At 37.1% G+C, this 20,940-nt stretch overlaps 1 protein-coding gene across 3 annotated transcripts in view; it reads right to left on the reverse strand.

The window, feature by feature from the left end:
* Positions 1 to 20,940, reverse strand: part of EPRS1 (glutamyl-prolyl-tRNA synthetase 1) — an 84,062-nt gene that overhangs the window by 39,146 nt on the left and 23,976 nt on the right. For 2 of the 3 annotated variants that reach the window (XM_011761172.3, XM_071080916.1), the window contains 10 exons: positions 19,500 to 19,626; positions 18,627 to 18,819; positions 16,684 to 16,855; positions 14,367 to 14,600; positions 13,380 to 13,464; positions 12,840 to 12,899; positions 12,517 to 12,537; positions 5,390 to 5,500; positions 1,716 to 1,852; positions 629 to 836 (listed from right to left, as the gene is read on the reverse strand). In XM_011761172.3, the coding sequence (XP_011759474.2) occupies positions 629 to 836; positions 1,716 to 1,852; positions 5,390 to 5,500; positions 12,517 to 12,537; positions 12,840 to 12,899; positions 13,380 to 13,464; positions 14,367 to 14,600; positions 16,684 to 16,855; positions 18,627 to 18,819; positions 19,500 to 19,626 (1,348 nt within the window). The remainder of the gene's footprint in view (positions 1 to 628; positions 837 to 1,715; positions 1,853 to 5,389; positions 5,501 to 12,516; positions 12,538 to 12,839; positions 12,900 to 13,379; positions 13,465 to 14,366; positions 14,601 to 16,683; positions 16,856 to 18,626; positions 18,820 to 19,499; positions 19,627 to 20,940) is intronic. The other variant, XM_011761173.3, reaches the window with a different exon arrangement.

The following is a 20,940-nucleotide window of genomic DNA, read 5'->3' on the forward strand; positions in this document are numbered from 1 at the left end:
ATATTCCCATTTTAAACAGATATGTTAAGAAGCTCACTACTTGAGCACACACAATGAAATGGTGAAGTGTTAAAATAAATGACAATTCAATTTATCACATTTTTAAAAGTTAACCTTCATAAACTGGCCTCAAGAAACATTTTAAATAACTTGACTGGCATTACTGAAGAAATAATTTTCCTGCTATAAATATGAAATATGATGCAAGGAGCACATAACAGACTTAGCTGAAAGGCACGCTGGCGTAGCGCTTAAATACAAGGGTCAGATTTGAATCCCAACTCTACTGTTTACTGTTTGTCCTCAGGTAAGTTACTTAACCTCACTGTGCTTCAGTTTCTATCATCTATAAAATGGAAACATTACTTACATCTTTTTTTATTTTTTTTTTTTTTTGGTAGAGCCTGTTGCCCAGGCTGGTCTTGAACTCCTGAGCTCAAGCAATCCACCCACCTTGGCCTCCCAAAGTGCTAGGATTATAGGCATGAGCCACCATGCTCAATTTACATCTTTTGATTTAAATACAATTCTACACATCTTATCCATTTTATCTGAGGATCCGAAATATATAAAATTTAATTCTAAAGAAAAATTTAAAAGATGAAATATGGTTTCTTTGGAAGGTTACCTTACTGTTCTTGTTGACATACTGCTTAAAGTCCTCATCTTTTCCTAGCACTGGCTTTGTGATCAAGTGCTCATAAGTGACACAGATTGCTGGAACAGGAGGAGCATGTGTAGTTTCTGCAAGCCAAGTGATCTTAGTGGTTTTCTTGTAGTCCTTGTTTTCCAAATTCAGCTTTGCATCAAGAGATATGATTTTTCCATCTGTATTTCTAGATAAAAGATTAAAAGTATTCAAAGAAATATTAACCACAGCTGCCATAAATTCACTATTTTATTCTATAATTATTTTATATTATTATAAAATAGTTTATTTTGTAATAAATGGATAAGAAATTTTCTTTGGAAAAATTCCAAATTAAACATTTATTTGAGCTTCTAATATGCCAGACATATACTGGTTAATAGATAAATACAACATAATCACTGCCATTGAGATACTAATAATCAACTAGAGAACAGATTCACATATAATTGATGAGGAACATGTAAATATTTATTAACTTAAAGTCACCTGCATTAAGCATTATAAAATCTGAATTACTATGTTTAAAAACATCTGGCAGTTACTTGCAATCATATGTAATAACAACGCAATTAAGATCTCCGAGTTTGCATAAATCAATCTTCAGCATACTATGTTTCATTTACAGAATCTGAAGATCAAATTCGTAAGTGTAGCACACTATAGTAACTAGAAAGTCAAGTTCATTATTAACCAATTTTAAAGTAAATTTTAGTATAAAGATTATCTTATACATATAAATTCTGTCTAAAAGATCCCCATATCAGGCAACTGTATAGAGTCCCTTTTTATCATGTAATTTCTCATTAAAGCATTACAACTATTTTTTATATCCAGATGTAGTAATTTTCATCACCACAAATAAAAGACATCTTGATAGCCTGTTAATAAACTGAAGCATATATGGAAAAAAACTTAATTTGTGTCCAGAATTTGCAGTAGCTACGTCTGGCAGATTTACTAGTCAGTAACATGTATAGGTCTGAATTTGATAATGTTTAATAAGTAAATACAAATAAAATGCTTTTCTCCCATGTTTATTTGAAAACAAACAAGAAGTTCTTACTTGTGTATTTTTGTAATGTTGAGGTTGCCCCAATTTATAAATGTGACCATCTCACCCTCTGAAAAAGTCTCTGCATCAGCACCTTCAACAAAAACTTTGGGACTATACCACACAGGCTTCAAGCCAACCTCAGGATTCTGATCGACAAAGAAAAGCAGAGTGTCCGTTGAAACAACAACTTATTGAACCCAGTATGCAAATTTATAAATCCATTCTATTTTTTAACCACACAAAAGTCTTCTGTGTTACTAAACTGTTAGCAGTTCACTGCTGTATTAGGAAGAAAATGCTTTACTCTTTCTCCATCTATGTATTTTAACATAAACATATTCCCAATTCTGTTCTTACCATTTAAACAATACATACTCGGACTCAGTAGAAATTAACAGTTTGAATTCCAGCTCTGTGACATCAGATCAGCAACCTGACCACTAATATTAATGAAATTAGATGAGGTAGCCTGCCCCTAAGATTACTTCCAGCCTAAAAGAATCATTCATTGATTTCATAGCTAAGACAGTATAATTTATCACTTAGTATCTCTTCAACTAGAATCTGCTTCCTATCCTTAGAATCTCACTGCTTCGCCAGGTGCGGTGGTTCACACCTGTAATCCCAGCACTTTGGGAGGACGAGGTGGGCAGAGCACGAGGTCAGGAGATTGAGACCATCCTGCCTAACATGGTGAAAACCCGTCTCTACCAAAAATACAAAAAGTTAACAGGGCATGGTGGCTCATGCCTGTAGTCCCAGCTACTTGGGAGGGCTGAGGCAGGAAAATCACTTGAACCTGGGAGGCAGAGGCTGCAGTGAGCCAAGATTGCACCACGGCACTGCAGCCTGGGCGACAGAGCGAGACTCCGTCCCCAAAAAACAAATAAATAAAAGATTCTCACTGCTTCTGCAGCAAAAGAGAAAATAAGTCATTCCTGACCAGTGGCTATGGGACATTATAGGACAACAGATGCCACCTGGAGGAAATTATGGACCTTTCAGATTTTAGAAGACAAACTTTAAACAAAGTATTATCTATATAGATATAGATAAGTAAATTTTCTGCCTTTCCAGTGTGTATGATATGTAAAGAAAAAGAGATGAGGAGAATAAAAAGTGCCATAATTTCAGTTTTTACTTGGCAGAATTTTTTTTTAAAAAGTGCAAGAAGGCCTTTTGAAATAAACATTAACCAGCATGTGTTTAACAACTGTTCAATGAATTCACCAACGCATTTGAGAAAAATCAGTATGTTTTAACAACCAATAACATATTAAGCTTAGAATAGAATACTAACAGGCTAAATATAAAACACTTTGCGAGGGAAATGTCATATGAAAATTCCACAGAGCAAACTGAGCAATCCAGTCACAATTTAAGAGTGTGCTTCCTTAACAATTAGTTCTTATTTTTAGCAATGAGCAGTACTTAGTAATTTAATTTTTTAAATTTTATTTGAGGTAGAGTCTTGCTCAGTCACCCAGGCTGGAATGCAGTGGTATAGTTATAGCTTACCGCAGCCTTGAACTCCTGAGCTCAAGTGATCCACCTACCTCTGAGATTACAGGCAGGAACCATAATGCCTGGCTAATTTTTTAATTTTTCGTAGAGACAGAGTCTTGCTACGTTGACCAAGCTGGTCTCGAACTCCTGGCCTCAAATGATCTTCCCACCTCCACCTCTCAAAGTGCTAGGATTACAGGCATGAGCCCCCAGCCTAGTAATTTAATCTAACCTATCTGACTACAACTGTCATTTTAAAAAATAAGCACTCTTCAAAACTTTTATTCTCATGATTCAAATTTTAAAATATTCAGTATGCTTCAGATTTATGCTAACTGTACAGTAGGTGATATGGCAGATCAGATACTACTACTTACCTGGTCAAAACAATCAGATGTAAAGAAAGGCAAACCCAAATCAATCAAGTAAACGCACACCCCAAATCTTACTAGGATTCAAATCTTTCAAATTAAAAAGTAGCTAATGACATACATGGGGAGATAATCAATCATATAAGGCTACAATTTAGAACATGTGTAGCTCTTTGCAATGCATATCATCTTATATGTAGGTTAGTTTACCAACACAGTTATAAGCTTGGTTACTAGTATATGAGTTAGTCTGTGAATGTAATTTTCAGTATATAATAAAGTTTTTTATAGACAATTTGTAAAAGCTGAAATAAAAGAACTCTTTCACCAGCCTACACAACATGGTGAAACGCTGTCTCTACAAACACCAGCCTGGGCAACATGGTGTAACCCTGTCTCTACAAAAAAGTACAAAAATGAGCCAGGTGTGGTGGCATGAACCTATAGTCCCAGATATTCAGGATGCTGAGGTGGAAGGATCACTTGAGCCCAAGACAGAGGATGCAGTGAGCTGAGATCATGCACCAGAGCAAGGATCATCTCAAAATTAAAAAAAAAAAAAACAAAAAAAAAACTTGTTTTACTTCAACATTGTCAGTTAAGCAGTCATAAGAATTTGGGATGACCATGGCTTAACAAAGAAGTACTCTATGGTACTTGTATTTAAGATTTCTATACAGGGCAGGGCACAGTGGCTCATGCCTGTAATCCCAGCATTTTGGGAGGACGAGGCAAGCAGATCATTTGAGGCCAGGAGTTCAAGACCAGCCTGGCCGCCAACATGGCAAAACCCTATCTCTACTAAAAATCCAAAAATTGCCAGGTGTAGTGGTGCACACCTGTAATCCCAGCTACTCAGGAGGCTAACGCATGAGAATCACTTGAACCCAGGAGGCAGAAGTTGCAGTGAGCCAGAATCATGCCACTGCACTCCAGCCTGGGCCACAAAGCGCAACTGTCTCAAAAAAAACAAAAAAAAAATTCTATTCAGAATTTAGATGGACACTTCACTTATACTTTCCAAACAGAGGAAATGGCAGTGTAAGAGACTCTGAAGTCAAGCTGTGATTCCACAATAGTAGGTGTAATGTTTTGGCTTCAAGACAAAGGTGACAGTGAATACCCTAGTTAATAGAGAATGCGCCTCAGATTCCATATAAAGATAGGAGTTTGAATTATAACTCATCTTTCAGAATTACTCTAGGAAGAGATAAATTCTTATTACACACTAATATGCTAACTCTATAGAATAAAAAATAAGCACCAACTGAGCATAACAGTTCTGTGTGATGTAGTGTGGACTGTTACTAAAATAAACTTTTTTAAGGCAAAAAATCCACAAAAAGTTTTACTTCAGTTAGTGTCAAATCCCAACAAACAATGTTGAATAGAAAATCATCTCGGCCGGGCGCAGTGGCTCACGCCTGTAATTCCAGCACTTTGGGAGGCTGACGCAGGTGGATCATGATGTCAGGAGATTGAGATCAACCTGGCCAACATGGTGAAACCGCGTCTCTACTAAAAGTGCAAAAATTAGCTAGGCGTGGTGGCGGGTACCTGTAATCCCAGCTATTCAGGAGGCTGAGGCAGGAGAATCGCTTGAACTCGGGAGGCGGAGGTTACAGTGAGCCAAGATCGCCCCACTGCACTCCAGCCTGGAGACACAGCGAGATTCCGTCTCAAAAAAAAATAAAGAAAAAGAAAATCATCTCAAAATCATGCCATTGCCATGAAAGCACATTTTCCTTTTTATTTCCTGCTCCTTCTTTTAACAGAGAAAAACATGGGCGAAACTGTAAGAGTGACCTTTGGGTGTTTGGCTACTTCTTTCATCTCCTCCTGAGCTTCAGGTACATTCACTGGGATCACTTCTTTCTTCAGTAATGCAACATACCGTGGAGCCACTGGGTCAATAACCTGCAACAAATACATCCTCATGTTAAAACACTGAGATATCTTATAGAGCACCACAAATAAAATAAATAATAGCACAGGAATACTAACTGGTATTTTTGTTACTGCATTTACTAATTTTTTTTCATCTGTTAACTCTTTTCTGATATTTACCATCAAGCAGAAAAAAGAGAAACAACTGTAAACCAAGACTACACGAAGGATTTAGAATTCTTTCACAAGAATAGCTACTGGCAGGTGAAAAGAAACCAATTAAAGCATAATATTAGAGTTATTTTGAAAATAATTTTAAGATCTGATATTAGAAGGTAAGGAAAAGTTATCCAGTGGGGTTGTATCTTAATCCTAAAGGTAAATGTGACATTCAATTTTATAGTTTGGAGAAGTCCATTTTAAGAGAATACAGATATTTTTGTTTCAGTATTGTTTTATTTAATCAGGGTTAGGGTAACACATCACCGTCAAAAGCAGAACAGCATTCCGTCACTATAATAAGGCAATTCTATAGATTAAAAGTATAAATGGTATTTCTACTATATGCTATATATAGAGGCCACTATATATAGACCAATATATTCTCAGTATATTCCCAGTACCTAGCTAGGGCCTGTCTCATATAGGTTATCAATAAATATTTGCAGATTGACTGAATAAATGGTCATACACATTATGCTCCAACCTATTCTACTTCCAAATCACTAGTAGCATCCCCTTCTGGAGCTGATGTATTTTTCTCACTTCACAGTTCAGTGTAAAATTAGTCATGATGACCAATCACAAGAGCAATGTTTAGACACTATATATAAAGCACATGTGAGAAAAATGTATATGAAAGCAAACAAAGAGCTAAGTAATACAAGTTATTTTTTCTCATTAGAAGAATGCAGAAAATGGTGGTATAATTAAATTTGTTTTTATTTTTCCATTGTTACCATTATTGGGTCGGTTTTTTGTCAGTGTCGAAGGTAGTTTTCAGCTTCTGAAAAGAATATCGTGGAAATTCTGAATGAACTCAGAGAGGAAGCCATCGTCAGAGAGGTCATTCATGCAAAGTCTGAAAAGCTATTGAACTTCTCCTCATCTGCTAATCCTCATCTGCTTATATTTCATGCTAATACTAAATCAGTACCAGCCTTTCTCAAGTTTACTGTTTCACTCCTTCCTCGAGGCTTAAAGGTCATTCTTACCAGTTAAGGATTTCCCCTTTCAGCTTCTACTGGGCTGGAATAATCAAAGATTTAATTCGTGACTGGCTACTCAGCTCAGTATTTAAGTCAGTAAGATACAATTTCTTTAAAAAAGCTGAAACTAGACAACCCTGCCCGAGAAACTTAGTTCATTGCAGCTGCTTCCTCAGCTGATAAAAGGAACAGAAGAATGTTTCCTATACTTGACTAATTTTAATCATCACTTGGGGCAGTTGTCAGCACAGATTCTGAGACAACTTACCCCCGAAAAAATTGTAATTTTAATGGTCTGAAGTAAATTTCAGAAATCTAATTTTTAACAAGCATTCCATAGGATGGTTAGGATCAGGCATATTTGGAAAACTTGGATTAAAAGACTTAAAAGGTATTTTTAGCTCTAAAAATATGCAATTCTAAAAATCTCTGGATCAGTGGTTTTCAAATTACGCCAGAGTCCTAAAGATTTCAAAGAGGTGCCCTGGTAGCACTAAGTGGAGGTGGAAGGACCAGAGGGCCTCCTGATCCCCTTCACATACTTCAACCAGAACAGCTATGTTTTTGTTTTATTTATTGGGGTTTAATCCTGGTAGCATTAGGTGGAGGGGGAAGGACCAGAGAGCCTCCAGATTCCCTTCACATACTTCAACCAGCACAGCTATGTTTTTGTTTTATTTATTGGGGTTTAATTTTCAAGAAAACTTTCACTGGAAGGAAGTCTCCTTATTTGCAGAGTAGGGAGAGAAGTCTCCACATACTTTATTAGCTGGGAACAGATGCAAGGGGGTTGAGATGCGAGTTGGGAAAAACTATATTATACTACTGAAATACACACATTTGAAAACTAAAGCAGTCAATGAGGGTTCATAGAGATTGATAATAGCTCTAAAGTGAACATCTTAAACCTGTGACTCTTCTGCCTTGACTGAAAAGTTAAAATCTTAACACTTAAGTAAAAGCAAGAAGAAAATTAGTGAGGCTAATGCAAAGTAAGCTCTTGAAATGTCTCCTACCTCTATCAAGGAAAAAACTATTTATAGATATATTCTATTTAACTGTGATACAGAAAAATAAAGTACTAAATTCCTATCAAGATGAAAACTCAGGCTAAGAAAAAAAGGATCACGGTATTGTCGAAGGGATACTGTGATAACTAATCACACGTCTCCTTTCCCGTCATCCATTTCTCCCTTTTCTTTACCCTGTACAGTTCACTCCTAAAATAAGGCCCTTTCTCCAAAGAATCATGCAAACAAATCTAGCTAATTTTTTTTAAACAGAAGCTGCTTTAAAAAAAAAAAAAAAGCTAAGTTAGTTAAGAGTAGGAGAATGTCCAAAGAATGATGATTTAGCTCTGCCAGTAACATTTAACTTCACAACTCCATGGTGCTAAATTTTGTTAACCGATGCTTCACTTAAATCTTACCTGCAGAGCTTGAGAAGAAAGACAGAGCAAGCTAGAAAACAACAAAGCAGTAATTAGAGGTTGAGAGTGCCATGAACTCTAAATAAGAGGGATATGTACCTTAAGAGTTGAAGGGAATGGGTTTCAGTGTATGAAGACATCATAAAGGTCAGCAATAGAAACAAAAAGTAATGATCAGAATGATTTCCTTTTCACTACCAGTTGTCTAAAAACAATACTATGTTTTAAAGACAGTGTTTAATGATTAAAGATCTCGCAGGATTTAAGAGAAAAAGCAGACTGAAAATACTCATCAACTTTCACCCTTTCCCAACTGCCCACTTAAAAGAAATAAAAGGTTTTGTTTTGTTTAAAGGCACAAATCCAGAAGGATTAATATAATAAAAGAAGAGAAGGCTGGGCACGATGGCTCACGCCTGTAATCCCAGCACTTTGGGAGGCCGAAGTGGGCGGATCACCTGAGGTCAGGAGTTCGAGACCAGCCTGACCAACATGGTGAAACCCTGCCTCTACTAAAAATACAAAATTAGCCAGGCATGGTGGCGGGAACATGTAATCCCAGTTACTTGGGAGGCTGAGGCAGGAGAATTGCTTGAACCCAGGAGGCGGAGGTTGAAGTGAGCTGAGATTGCACCACTGCACTCTAGCCTGGGCGACAAAGCGAGACTCCATCTCAAAAAAAAAAAAAAAGAAAAAAAGAAAAAAGAAGAGATAACAGCAACAAAATTCTGGACGCTGAAAACACAGAAGCATCCCCTCTCCACTTCATATAACCAGGCAACAGCCTCTCCCCTCCTTGACAAAAGAATGGAAGTTTACTCTGTGAATAAGAGGGTATCTAGATCCTGGCAGATACCAGAAAGAGCCAAAGGAAAGGGTACTGCACGAGAGACAAGAGGAATAAGTGAATGTATGATAGTAGATGTATAAAACCCTCAGCAGTCTTCCCCCATTTGACTCCAAAACCTGGCAGCCAGGTCTTCACACTTCAGGAAGGCGATTCAATGAAGCCCCTCTGGGAAAACTGCCTAATCCTTGAGAAAAGATATAAAATTACTGACATGGAATTTCTCCAACAAACTAGCCCAGCCACATCATTGTACAGCGAAGCTCAGTTGAAAGCCCAACTCTCATTCTTCAGGCTTCCAATCACTCTTTATTTCCCCACATTAAACATAAGCAGATAACCAAGGCTCTAACCAGACATCTGAGAAATGCCTTTAATGTGAAAGAAACCAAAATAAACAAACTGGGGAGAAGAGACACTACTCTGCAAAAAACCCTACTAGTAATACCATGAAATAAGAATAGAAAGTTATTTTGAAAATTCAGAGAACAAGAGAAATACTGGAAGTATAATAGCATAAATAAAATTCAACAGAAAGGTGAGAAGATAAAAATTAAGTAGATCTGTGATAAACCAAAAGACAAGAAGGAAAATAAGACAGAAAACAAAACGAGGGTACCAGTCCAGGAGGCCCAGCATCTTCCCAAGAAGAGTTCCAGAGAGAAGAAATACATAATAGAGAAGAAAGAAAAAGAATTTAAAGCCAGGCACAGTGGCACACACCTGTAATCCCAGCACTTTGGGAGGCCGAGGCGGGTGGATCACGAGCTCAGGAGTTCAAGACCAGCTTGGCCAAGATGGTGAAACCCTGTCTCTACTAAAGCTACAAAACTTATCCAGGTGCGGTGGCAGGCACCTGTAATCTCAGCTACTCAGGAGGCTGAGGTAGTAGAATCACTTGAACCCGGGCAGCAGAGGTTGCAGTGAGCCAAGATCATGCCACTGCACTCTAGCCTGGGTGACAGAATGAGACTCCATCTCAGAAAAAAATAAAACAAAAGAGAAAAGACAAGACACGAGAAAGAAAATAAATGACGGAAAGGGAGAGGGAAAGGGAGAGAATTCAAGAAAATTTCCCAGAACTGAAGGAATGAGTTTCCAGACTGGAAGCCATATGTTCTTCCAATGGATGTGGATGAAAACAGACCCTCACCATGGCCTATCATCATGAAATTTCAGACAAAAAACACAGGTCAGATACAAGGTTTCAAAAATTTTCTTCATCCCATGCTCCCCTTGTCAGGGAGCTACCAGAGGTATACAGTAGGACTGAGTGTCCAAAGAATGATGTATTACCTTCAGGAAAGCAAGAAGGTAATATAAAAAAAAGAAGATCCAAGAACAGGGCAATGTTCTGTAATGTCCATTATAGAACAAAAGCAAAGGGAATCCCTAGGAAGATGAAGAGACCTAGGAAGACAGCTGTGCCTCAGAAGCCAATGGGCCATGAATCCAAATCAGGTTACAGAGCAGCACAGAACCCTCTGGCAGAGATGTCTCCAAAATGAAACTCAAAGTACACCTAAGGCATCTGAATATCTTGGTGGGAAATTTCCACATCTTGTGGAGACAGATTTAGAAAACTACGCAGGGGTGCTGGGCGTGGTGGCTCATGCCTGTAATCCCAGAACTTTGGGAGGCTGAGGTGGGCGGATCACGAGGTCAGGAGTTCCAGACCAGCCTGGCTAACATGGCGAAATCCCATCTCTACTAAAAATACAAAAATTAGCTGGGCGTGGTGGTGGATGCCTGTAATTCCAGCTACTCGGGAGGCTGAGGCAGGAGAATCGTTTGAACCCGGGAGGTAGAGGTTGCAGTGAGCCCAAATCATGCCATTGCACTCCAGCCTGAGGCAAAAAAAATTTTTTTTTTTTCTTTTGAGACAGGGTCTCACTCTGACACCCAGGCTGGATTGCAGTGGTGTGATCAGGGCTCACTACGGCCTTGATCTCCTGGGTTCAAGTGATCCTCCCACCTCAGCCTCCCGAGTAGCTGGAACTACAGGCATGCACCACACCAGGCCCAGCTAATTTTTTTTTTTTTTTTTTTTTTTTTTTTTTGGAGAGATGGGGTCTCACTATGTTGTCTAGACTGGTCTCAAAATCCCAGGCTCCGGCGATCCTCCTGCCTTGACCTTCCGAACTCCTGGGATTAGAGGCATGAGAATCTGGCTTTTTTTTTTTTAACAGAAAAACAAAAACAAAAAAAGAAAAATAAGCGAATGAGAGGGAGAGACAAAGCAAGACAATCAACTACAAGCAAACCAAAAAGTTAGGAGAAAAAGGCCAAATTATTTATCTTCCATCATGGGAAGTCAACTAATATGTCTAAACATAACTGAAAAAGTAGTGACATATATTTCATTCAGCAATATAAGCAATAGGCTGGGCACAGTGGCTCACGCCTGTAATCCCAGCACTTTGGGAGGCAGAGGCGGATGGATCACAAGGTCAGGGGTTTGAGACCAGCCTGGCCAACATGGTAAAACCCCATCTCTACTAAAAATACAAAATTTAGCCAGGCATGGTGGCACATGCCTGTAGTCCCAGCTACTTGAGAGACTGAGGCAGGAGAATCGCTTGAAACCGGGAGGCAGAGGTTGCAGTGAGCCTAGACTGCGCCATTGCACTGCAGCATGGGCGACAGAGCAAGACTCTGTCTCAAAAAAAAAAAAAAAAAAGAGAAAGAGAAAGAAATGTAAGTAATAAATACCAAAAGAACTATCTAGAAGAAATGAAAGTGTTTTCTCCAGGGAAACTATGAAAGAAGATGGAGGAATGTGTTATTCATCTTAACAGACCCTATAGAACTATTTGACTACAGTAAAATATATTTCAGATATCTGAAGTGTCCATGCTTAACTTTATTAAAACTTGAAATCATTAAAAATTGTATTGTTAATGAAAAGTACACCAACGTTAACTTTGCCAGCAAATTCTACTCATATTTATTATTAGTAACTGCAGCAACAGAAAGAACCAATTAACAATTCCTTTATGTATCAAAAACTAAACACGAAAGACCAAAATAAAACAAATTCAAGACACATGCGAAACAAGCAACTATTTCTTGAGGCAAGACATCAGCACCATCAAGCAGCAATCCCAAATAAGAATTTACAGAACACAATCACAGAAACCATAATTTAAAACATGGCATTTGAATGATTTGCCTTATTATAGTGTCCAAGCATCTGCTTTCCAATTAGTAATTAACAATGTCAATAGGCAGTGTTCCTCATTTGACTTTAAGAAACAGTTAAAAAAAAAAAAAAAAGAGCTGGATTCAGTAGGACAAAGGAACTGTAATTAATGAAACTTCAATACAACTCAATGAAATATATACTTTTAAAATTCTATGTCCTCTCAGCACACAAGGGAATGGGGTAGAATGGGGTTATCCCAATATTCCCTTTGGTACTAAGAAAACCAGAGGACATGGTTTTTAACACCAAGTCTTTTATATACATGTGATTGTGCTTCAAAGCCATATAACATCTCAGGTTTTAACATGTAATATGCTAAAAGCTATGTTTAAGGCAAATAAAAGCATTAAGTAATACCTTCTTACAGAGAGCTCGCAGCTTGAAAGCAGAAAAATGAAATGCAGAGTGTTCATAAAAAATTTAAGGAAAAAACTATTACTGTTCCCCATAATTCCAAGTTTGTTTGTTTCAATCACTGTTACTTATTTGGAATAGTTAATAGGCTTAATTAATGCTCTTCATGTATTTAAAAAAGGAAAACATTCCATTTTCCTGAAAGTCTGCAAAATGTTAATATTCTTCACAAACTTTTCTCTACCATGAGCACAGTAATGACTTCTACTTGTACATTATTTGGGACTTAGGCATGAAAAAAGAAGACAGAGAGTTAAAATATATACCTTTTTGTTAAACGCCCAGATTTTGTCCCACTCCATGTTCACAACTGAACGTGAGGAGCCCTAAAAAACAGTAACATGATTTTAAGGGCAAGAAGTATTAATTAGAACTTTACCTTTATTTCATGCTAAGCATGTTTAGAAAAAAAAAAACCTCGATAAATACTTACAAGTTTACTTCTAGTGAAATGTAAAACTCAGTGTATACAAACTAATTTGGTTACCCTTAACAGTTCACTGCAAAGGTTCAGTCTACAGACTGGTCACAGTCAAGTCATATAATTCACTGCTAAAAATACTTCAGCTGCCTTAGTCCAAACCTAGCGTAGGAGTTTAGGACATTTTCAATTTTTCACTATTATAAGCAGTGATAAACTTTTTTTTTTTTTTAAAGTTTGTTAGAAAAAAAAAAAAATCTGCCCTTGGCTCGTAAGGCACAAACAAGGAATAGAAAGAACAATAGAGATAATAAAGACCAAAGGGACAGTAATAGAAGTACCTGAAATTTCAAACAGAGAAGCTGGAAAAGAAACTATAACGCACCTGAGCAGCAATAAACTGTTTCAGTCCTTCAACTGTCATCCCTCTTCTCAGTACACCACGAACCGTAGGAAATCTTGGGTCATCCCTGGAAATATGTACATTTTAAGAACCAGGGAAATGTTGTAATGTGTAGATGTGGAGAGTAGAAGATACTTAATGAATAATAAATTATATTGAGCTTGTTAAACATTTGGCTAAGAGCTGGTTATACGAATTAGGTAAATTGCAATACTAGTAAGCCCAAGTTCAAGGAACAGGATAACTGCTGACTTGTCAAATACTGCAGTAAAATAAATGCACTACTGGAAACAGTAGAAGCACATTTGGAAAAAAAGACACAATGGTGACATTTTCAAATATGGAAATCCCATGCATTAATACATTTTTATTTAACAAACATTTTCAAGGTCGCTATTCCACACAGGACCATGAGAATCAGAAAAAAGATGGTATCCTGTCATTCACAAATGAATGTACTTTATAAAGCCCTTTGGAATAAAACAAAATATATGTAGGAAATAAATATTTTGCAGGGATTTGCAAACCTCGGTAAGTATGCAGTAATACCCTTTTAATGGAGCTCAAGATAAACTTTTACATCTTCACTTCGACTCAAGGGTATTTTGACCTTCTTGGGACCTAGCCAAAAAAGAAAAACCTCAGCCTCAGTAGAGAATAGAGATCAGTAACCAAATACACCAATGACCAGAAAGTCAAAATTATTTTTCTATTAAATGCTAAGACCTGCAGAGGATGTGCCCTCATGTGTGTTTTTCATTTCATGATCCCCAGTGGGCACTCCATATTTGTGGCATTAAAACAAGAATGGGGAGCCCTAATGCACTGGTTGAGAAGAAGACAAGAATTCTATATGCCTATCCATTCCCCCTCGTCCCGATCACCTTCCCTATCTCTCAAGCAGTTTAAAAATCACTGATAACTACTACGTCCTTACTTCTTGTCAATTCTAAGTAACATTAAACATACCATCCATCTACTAGTCCTTCATTGACAAACCATGTGAGTTTTCTTTTGGATAGCACTGTGTTGTTGAGATTTAGCCGACTATATTCCCAAATATATGGTTTTCTTATGCCTAAAGCTTCAATAATCCAGTAAAACTGCTCATCTCTGTCATGGTATTCTGTTGTTCTCAGGGCATGCGTAACACCTTCGATGCTGTCAACTATGGGGCAGGCAAAATCATATGTTGGATAAACACTAGAAAAAAGAAAATAAAAATAAATAAAACATTTTACCCTTTCTCTCTTAGATTAGGCATTATAAACAACAATACTAATTTAAAATGTAATTCTTTACAAGTTAACAGATTCTTAAAAACCAAAAGGTTTTATGACTTATAATACTCAAAGTATATCAGAACATTATCAGCCTTTGAGAACAATGAGTCAGTTATCAACTTAGCAGTCAAACAAAAAAGCAAATTTGCAATTTAATACAAAATTAGGTATTGGTTTGGCAAATTGTATAATCATAATATTTCTGTAATGGCCAATGTACGGCATGGTAAGAAGCAATAAACAATACATGTAATAATTTTAAGGAAATTTAGCTTTTGAACATCTTTTTTTTTTTGAGACGGAGTCTCACTATCTTCAGTAATCCCTTACTCAAGTAAATCCCTGAGAGTCTTAAAAGTAGTCAAACACACTCAAAAACAGTGCTCCATTCACTGTGTAAAAGAAAAAAAAAACAAAAACCGGTAACAGACCAGAAAATTATTACGTTAAAATTACATTTAAGATGAAATAGTCTTAAAAACAGTTTCTGACTAAGATAATGTATACAATTTATATGCAGTATCAATTTGAAATAAAAAAATATACATATTAGTGCAAATATGCTTTCTTTCTTTTTTTTGGAGACAGTTTCACTCTTTTACCAAGCCTAGAGTGCAGTGGTGCAATCTCAGCTCAGTGCCACCTCCGCCTCCTGGGTTCAAGTGATTCTCAGCCTCCCGAGTAGACAGGATTACAGGCATGTGCCACCACGCCTGGCTAATTTTTGTATTTTTTTTAAAGTAGAGATAGGGTTTCACCATGTTGGTCAGGCTGGTCTCAAACTCCTGGCCTCAAGCGATCCACCCGTCTAGGCCTCCCAAAGTGCTGGTATTACAGGCATGAGCCACTGCACCCAGCCAATGCTTTCCTTTTTGTTTATCTAGAGAAAGGGTTTCACTCTGTTGGTCGGGCTGGGGTGAAGTGGCATGATCACAACTTACTGTAACCTTGAACTCCTGGACTCAAGCAATCCTCTTGCCTCAGTCTTCCAAGTAGCTAGAACTACTGATGCATGCCACCATACCTGGCTAGTTTTTTTCTTTTTTTTTTTTTTTTAAATTTATTTTTTTGGTAGAGACAGGTTCTTACTATGTTTCCCAGGCTGGTTTCAAACTCCCAGCCTCAAGAGATCTTCCTGCCTCAGCCTCCCAAACTGTCGGCATTACAGGCATGAGCCACTGTGCCCAGCCATTATACATTGTAACCTTTAAGATACAACTTGATTAAGATACTATTGTATTATGCTTTGCGATTATTTGATACTGAAAATGTGTATCCAAAGTCACTTTTCCAAATGTACTTAAAGGATTTGCTTAGTAAAACAAGGAGTAATCCTGGTAAAAATAGTATGTATGCACATATAATTAACGTGTGTTTGTCTATATATGGACAGACATGTCAGCACCCATGAGTTTAAAGTCAGTCACATCAGCTAACCAAGTAATCATTTACATTTACCATTCTTTTCAGAAGTTTTAATTCAGCATTTATGTGTAGTAGGCTTCTTCAAAGTATTAAAAAATATATTTTATGGTTTACTTTATAAAGTAGGCTTTTTTTGGGGAAAAGGTCCATTTAAAACGAAGATCTGTTAACCTACAAATCCACATAGAAAACTAATCTAAACACATGTTACTTTCTTGTATTGTTCATACTTCTGGAAGTCTTCAATATTATTACTTTTAGGAATCAATTTGTGCAAAGTAGACTCAAAGTTTATTACAGGAAGCAAAGTATCTTCATCTAAAGATATACATCGCAGTTTACCTAATCAATACAAAAAAAAGACTCAGGACTTTCACAGATACAAGTGATCTTAGAAATAATGTGGTATAACCTTAATTGACAGGTGAGTAAACAGCCCCTGAAAGGCCACCAGCCAGTTAACCCATGAATGAACAAAAGGCTAGGTTTCTTGACCATTTTGCTTCTACTCCATGTTTAGAGAAGATCAAAACAAAAGCACAGAAGGTCACCTAGCATACTGAAGGAGATATACTTACTTGTATTTATTTCCAGTTCTTGGATGTGGTTGAATTTTGCAGCGATAAAGGGTTGGATCTCTCATGCATCCATTGTTACTACTCATGTCAATTTTTGCTCGCAAACAACAGGACTGACCAAACTGGCTCCCTTTTTTCATTTCTTCCCACATTTGTAGGTTCTTCTCAATAGCTATAAAATGATAATTATATCACAGTTAACTCATCTGGTTAAATTGAAATTATTCTTATAGTGCTATAATTTGATATAAAATTTCATGTTCTTGTTTTATAACCACCCTGTGTTAGTTTAAAAACACTGTAATAGTTCCAGTATCCAGCACCAAGAGCAAATGCATCATTTTTTAATGAAAGATGTTTCACAATACATTTAGGAAATACAAATATGTTTTAGAAAAGATAACACTAATACATTCCACTCATGTAGTATTAATTAAGCATAAAAAAAAGTACAAGGCCTGAAGGCTCCGCTCACCGAGTGTTTCCCTTCCCATCATGGTACAACGGGCCAGCCCCTTCTCATCTCCCTCAAATTTAACATTCTACCTTTAAAGCAGAAGCGTTCTCTTCTTTTGCCACCTCATGCCTAAGGGACAGAATGGCTTGGTCTGGCCCTAAGGTCCCACAGGCATTGGCACTACAGCCCGTGCCTGTCTAAAGAACACATCTCAGGCTGACAGTCTGAACTCATGGGCTCCCTGAAAGCCCCTTCATCATCCCAATGAGAAGCAGGATACTCTTGGATCCAAGAAAATAAGAGGTGATAGAAAACAGACAGTGATACAAGAAAGAAAAGAGTTTAATACTAGAAAAAAGGACTCCATATTCTAAGTGGCAATGGTTCCACCTATATCACAGTATCTAGCAAAAACCTGCCCCATATGCATACGAACTGTTAAACAATAATTTTCTGTGGAAGCTACTAGAAATATAAGACAATTGCCCTCAAAGAATCAAGATAGGTCTAAAAGTCCATTGGTTAGCCACCTTTGAAAATGTAGAAAACCTTTTCAAAATAAAAAAGACTCATTATAACTATTTTAATTTACTAATGCTTCCCAAATGTAACACTCAAGATTTAATATAGTGTGGTTCTGACAACATAATTACAGAATGAAAATAGCCCAATTTAGAAGTTCAGGAGAGAAGTCATGAATAAGAAAGATATGCTCTTTAGTCAAGTGACAGTTCAGAGATATAGGTTAGTACTGAGCTTATATTATATATTATATTCACATTTACCCACATGCCAAAAGGAAGACGTGGGTGACAACATTATCATCAAACATTGTATTATAGAAAGGCTAAGTATTTGAAGTAAGAAAACTGTAAAATGTTGCAGAAGGAATCCTTCAAATTGAATGAATACAATGCAAAAGACTACACATAATAAGTGAGACATGAAGGGCATATTCATATGTGGTTGTGATGTTAATAAAATAATAAGAACATAAAGATAGAGAAAGAAAAAAGATTTCTAACACAAATGAGTCCTATACCCAAATATGTTTAAACTAGCAGCTTTTGCCTGGCATGGTGGCTCACACCTGTAATGCCAGCACTTTGGGAGGCCAAGGTGGGCAGATCACGAGGTCAGGAGTTCGAGACCAGCCTAGCCAATATGGTGAAAGTCCGTCTCTACTAAAAATACAAAAATTAGCAGGGTGTGGTGGTGCGCGCCTGTCGTCCCAGCTACTTGGGAGGCTGAGGCAGAAGAATCACTTGAACCCAGGAGGCAGAGGATGCAGTGAGCCCAGACTGTGCCACTGCACCCCAGCCCGGGCAACAGAGTGAGACTTTGCCTCAAAACAACAACAACAACAACAACAACAACAACAACAACAAAACAAAAAAACGAGTAGCTTTCACAAAAAAGAAATCACATTCAACTAAAGAAGCAGAATATAAAAATATCAATTAAAACATAAAACAATGTGCCTTACGGTTTTTCCTATGTTTGGATTCTATCCTCTGCTCACGTTCTGCTTTCATTTGTTCAGCAGGCGTATCGTCCACATAAGCCTTTCCTTCTTGAATTAGCTTCTCTGCATACTTCATTATAGTTTCAAAATGATCCGAAGTATAAGTAAATTGATCTGGTTTGATATGCAACATTGCAACATCTTCCAAGATAACCTGTAATAAGAAACCAAAATAACCATCGGTATATCTTTTGCATTTTTTCGTGCATTTTCAACCCTTGATACTGCATTTAGGCAAATGTAATATAAACCATCAGTCTTATTTAGCCTGAAAACAGTTCTGGAAGTTACATGATATTAGATCAAAAAAGAAAAAAGAGATAGATACTCATTATATTAGCCTCCAAATTTCCAGCTGAGAAAGCTGATCTCATGATGGAGTTTTCCATTTACTTTGGAAAAGCTGGTCATTACCGGGAGAACTGACAATCATTTGCCCTCTCTTGGAATACACTGCCATACTTCTGAATAAAGATAAGAGGCTAGGAAACCTTCACATTTTCCAATACCTACTTAGTGTTTATTTCATTCATAAACTTAAGATTATATGACCAAAAAACCTGCCTCCAGTGACCAATTCATTTAATAAATTGGTACTATAGGAAAACATATCATTCAGGTAAATTCTATAAATGGGGAAAAGAAAAATAAATTTTAAGTTTTTTGGTATGGGAGCTCGACATTTCTTAGCTTAGGTCTCAGACATGGAATATATAGATAAGGAAAAAAGTAGCTATGAGAACAAAATTTATTTTTATACCATGAAGGTATTAGGTAATCCTGTAACTTTAATTAACTTTTCTGACAAAGGGTCATCACTACACTTTTAATTACCTTCTCAAAATCTTCCTTTTCTTTTTCAGGATTTGTGTCATCAAATCTCATGATCAGTTTCCCTTTAAAGTTAACCTGGTAGTGCTGGTTCAGAAGAGCAGCTTTTGCATGCCCAATGTGTAAGTAACTAAAACAAAAACATTTCACAAAGAAACTCATTAACATGTTTTAACTAAATACTTAAACTTAACCTTTTTGAGGAGATGAGAACTAAACAAAAATCCTTCCAATTGGTACCCAAGTCATATTTTATTTTCTAACAAAAAGTACTGTGATAGAAAATCTGACCCTGACAGGAAGAAAAAAAGACTACAACATATATAAAACAATTATAAGAAACAACTTCATGTGTAAAATCTCACAGAGGGGACAAGTATTTACAAACATTGCAACCTTAAGGAGACTCTCCTTTTTCTTTTTATCAAAAAGAATGGTAATTTAATTAAAGTAAAGCTGCTTCAAAGTTGTTTCCAATGCTACCTTCCACTGTTTGTCTTTAATAAGACCTGCTACTACTGAGAACTGGGTGCCCACCTATGCCACTGGAGAGAAGCTCTTCTGAGACTGTCACTGTGATGGCTAAATGAAAAGAGCACATGACAATTAGTAAAAGTCACTTTACTTCTCTAGGCTTTGGTTTTCTCAGATGCTAAAATTTTTTTTTTTTTTTTTTGAGACAGAATCTTGCTCTGTCACCAAGGCTGGAGTCCAGTGGCATGATCTCGGCTCACTGCAACCTCCACCTTCCAGGTTCAAGCGATTCTCCTGCCTTAGCCTCCCAAGTAGCTGGGACTACAGGCACGTGCCACCACGCCCAGTTAATTTTTGTATTTTTAGTAGATACGGGGTTTCACCATGTTGGATGGTCTTGATCTCTTGACCTCATGATCTGCCTGCCTTGGCCTTCCAAAGTGCTGGGTTTACAGGTATGAGTCACCATGCCCAGCCAAAAGAGTGTTTTTTAACTTTAATTTTTTAACTTTTATTTTAGGTTCAGGGGTATATGCGAAGGTTTGTTATAGAGGTAAACTCATGTGAGGGAGATTAAAAATAAAAGAATTTTAACTAAATAATCCCAAAGGTCTCATCAGCACCAACACTCAATGAATCAGAATCTACAAAAACACTGTTCTGCTGTTCTTATGAGCAGCTGACAATTGTAAGGAAGAATATACATCAGAGGCACTGTTGATAATATTACACATCAAGATCCTCCTCCTATCAAGTACATGAGTAAAAGAAAAGATGTCGCACCACTATGTTGAAATACAGTTGATTGGGCTGGAAACAAGGCATGAAGCAAGGAAGTTTAATCAGCTTTCACCAACTTGTATTAGTTTCAAATTATAATGATGGTAGCAGTTGCACAGTTTTTTTATTGTGGTTATTTTTCTGTTGTTTTTTTATTTTGAGACGGAGTCTCGCTCTGTCGACCAGGCTG

This window comes from Macaca nemestrina, chromosome 1, assembly GCF_043159975.1.
Source record: "Macaca nemestrina isolate mMacNem1 chromosome 1, mMacNem.hap1, whole genome shotgun sequence".
Taxonomy (NCBI): domain Eukaryota; kingdom Metazoa; phylum Chordata; class Mammalia; order Primates; family Cercopithecidae; genus Macaca; species Macaca nemestrina.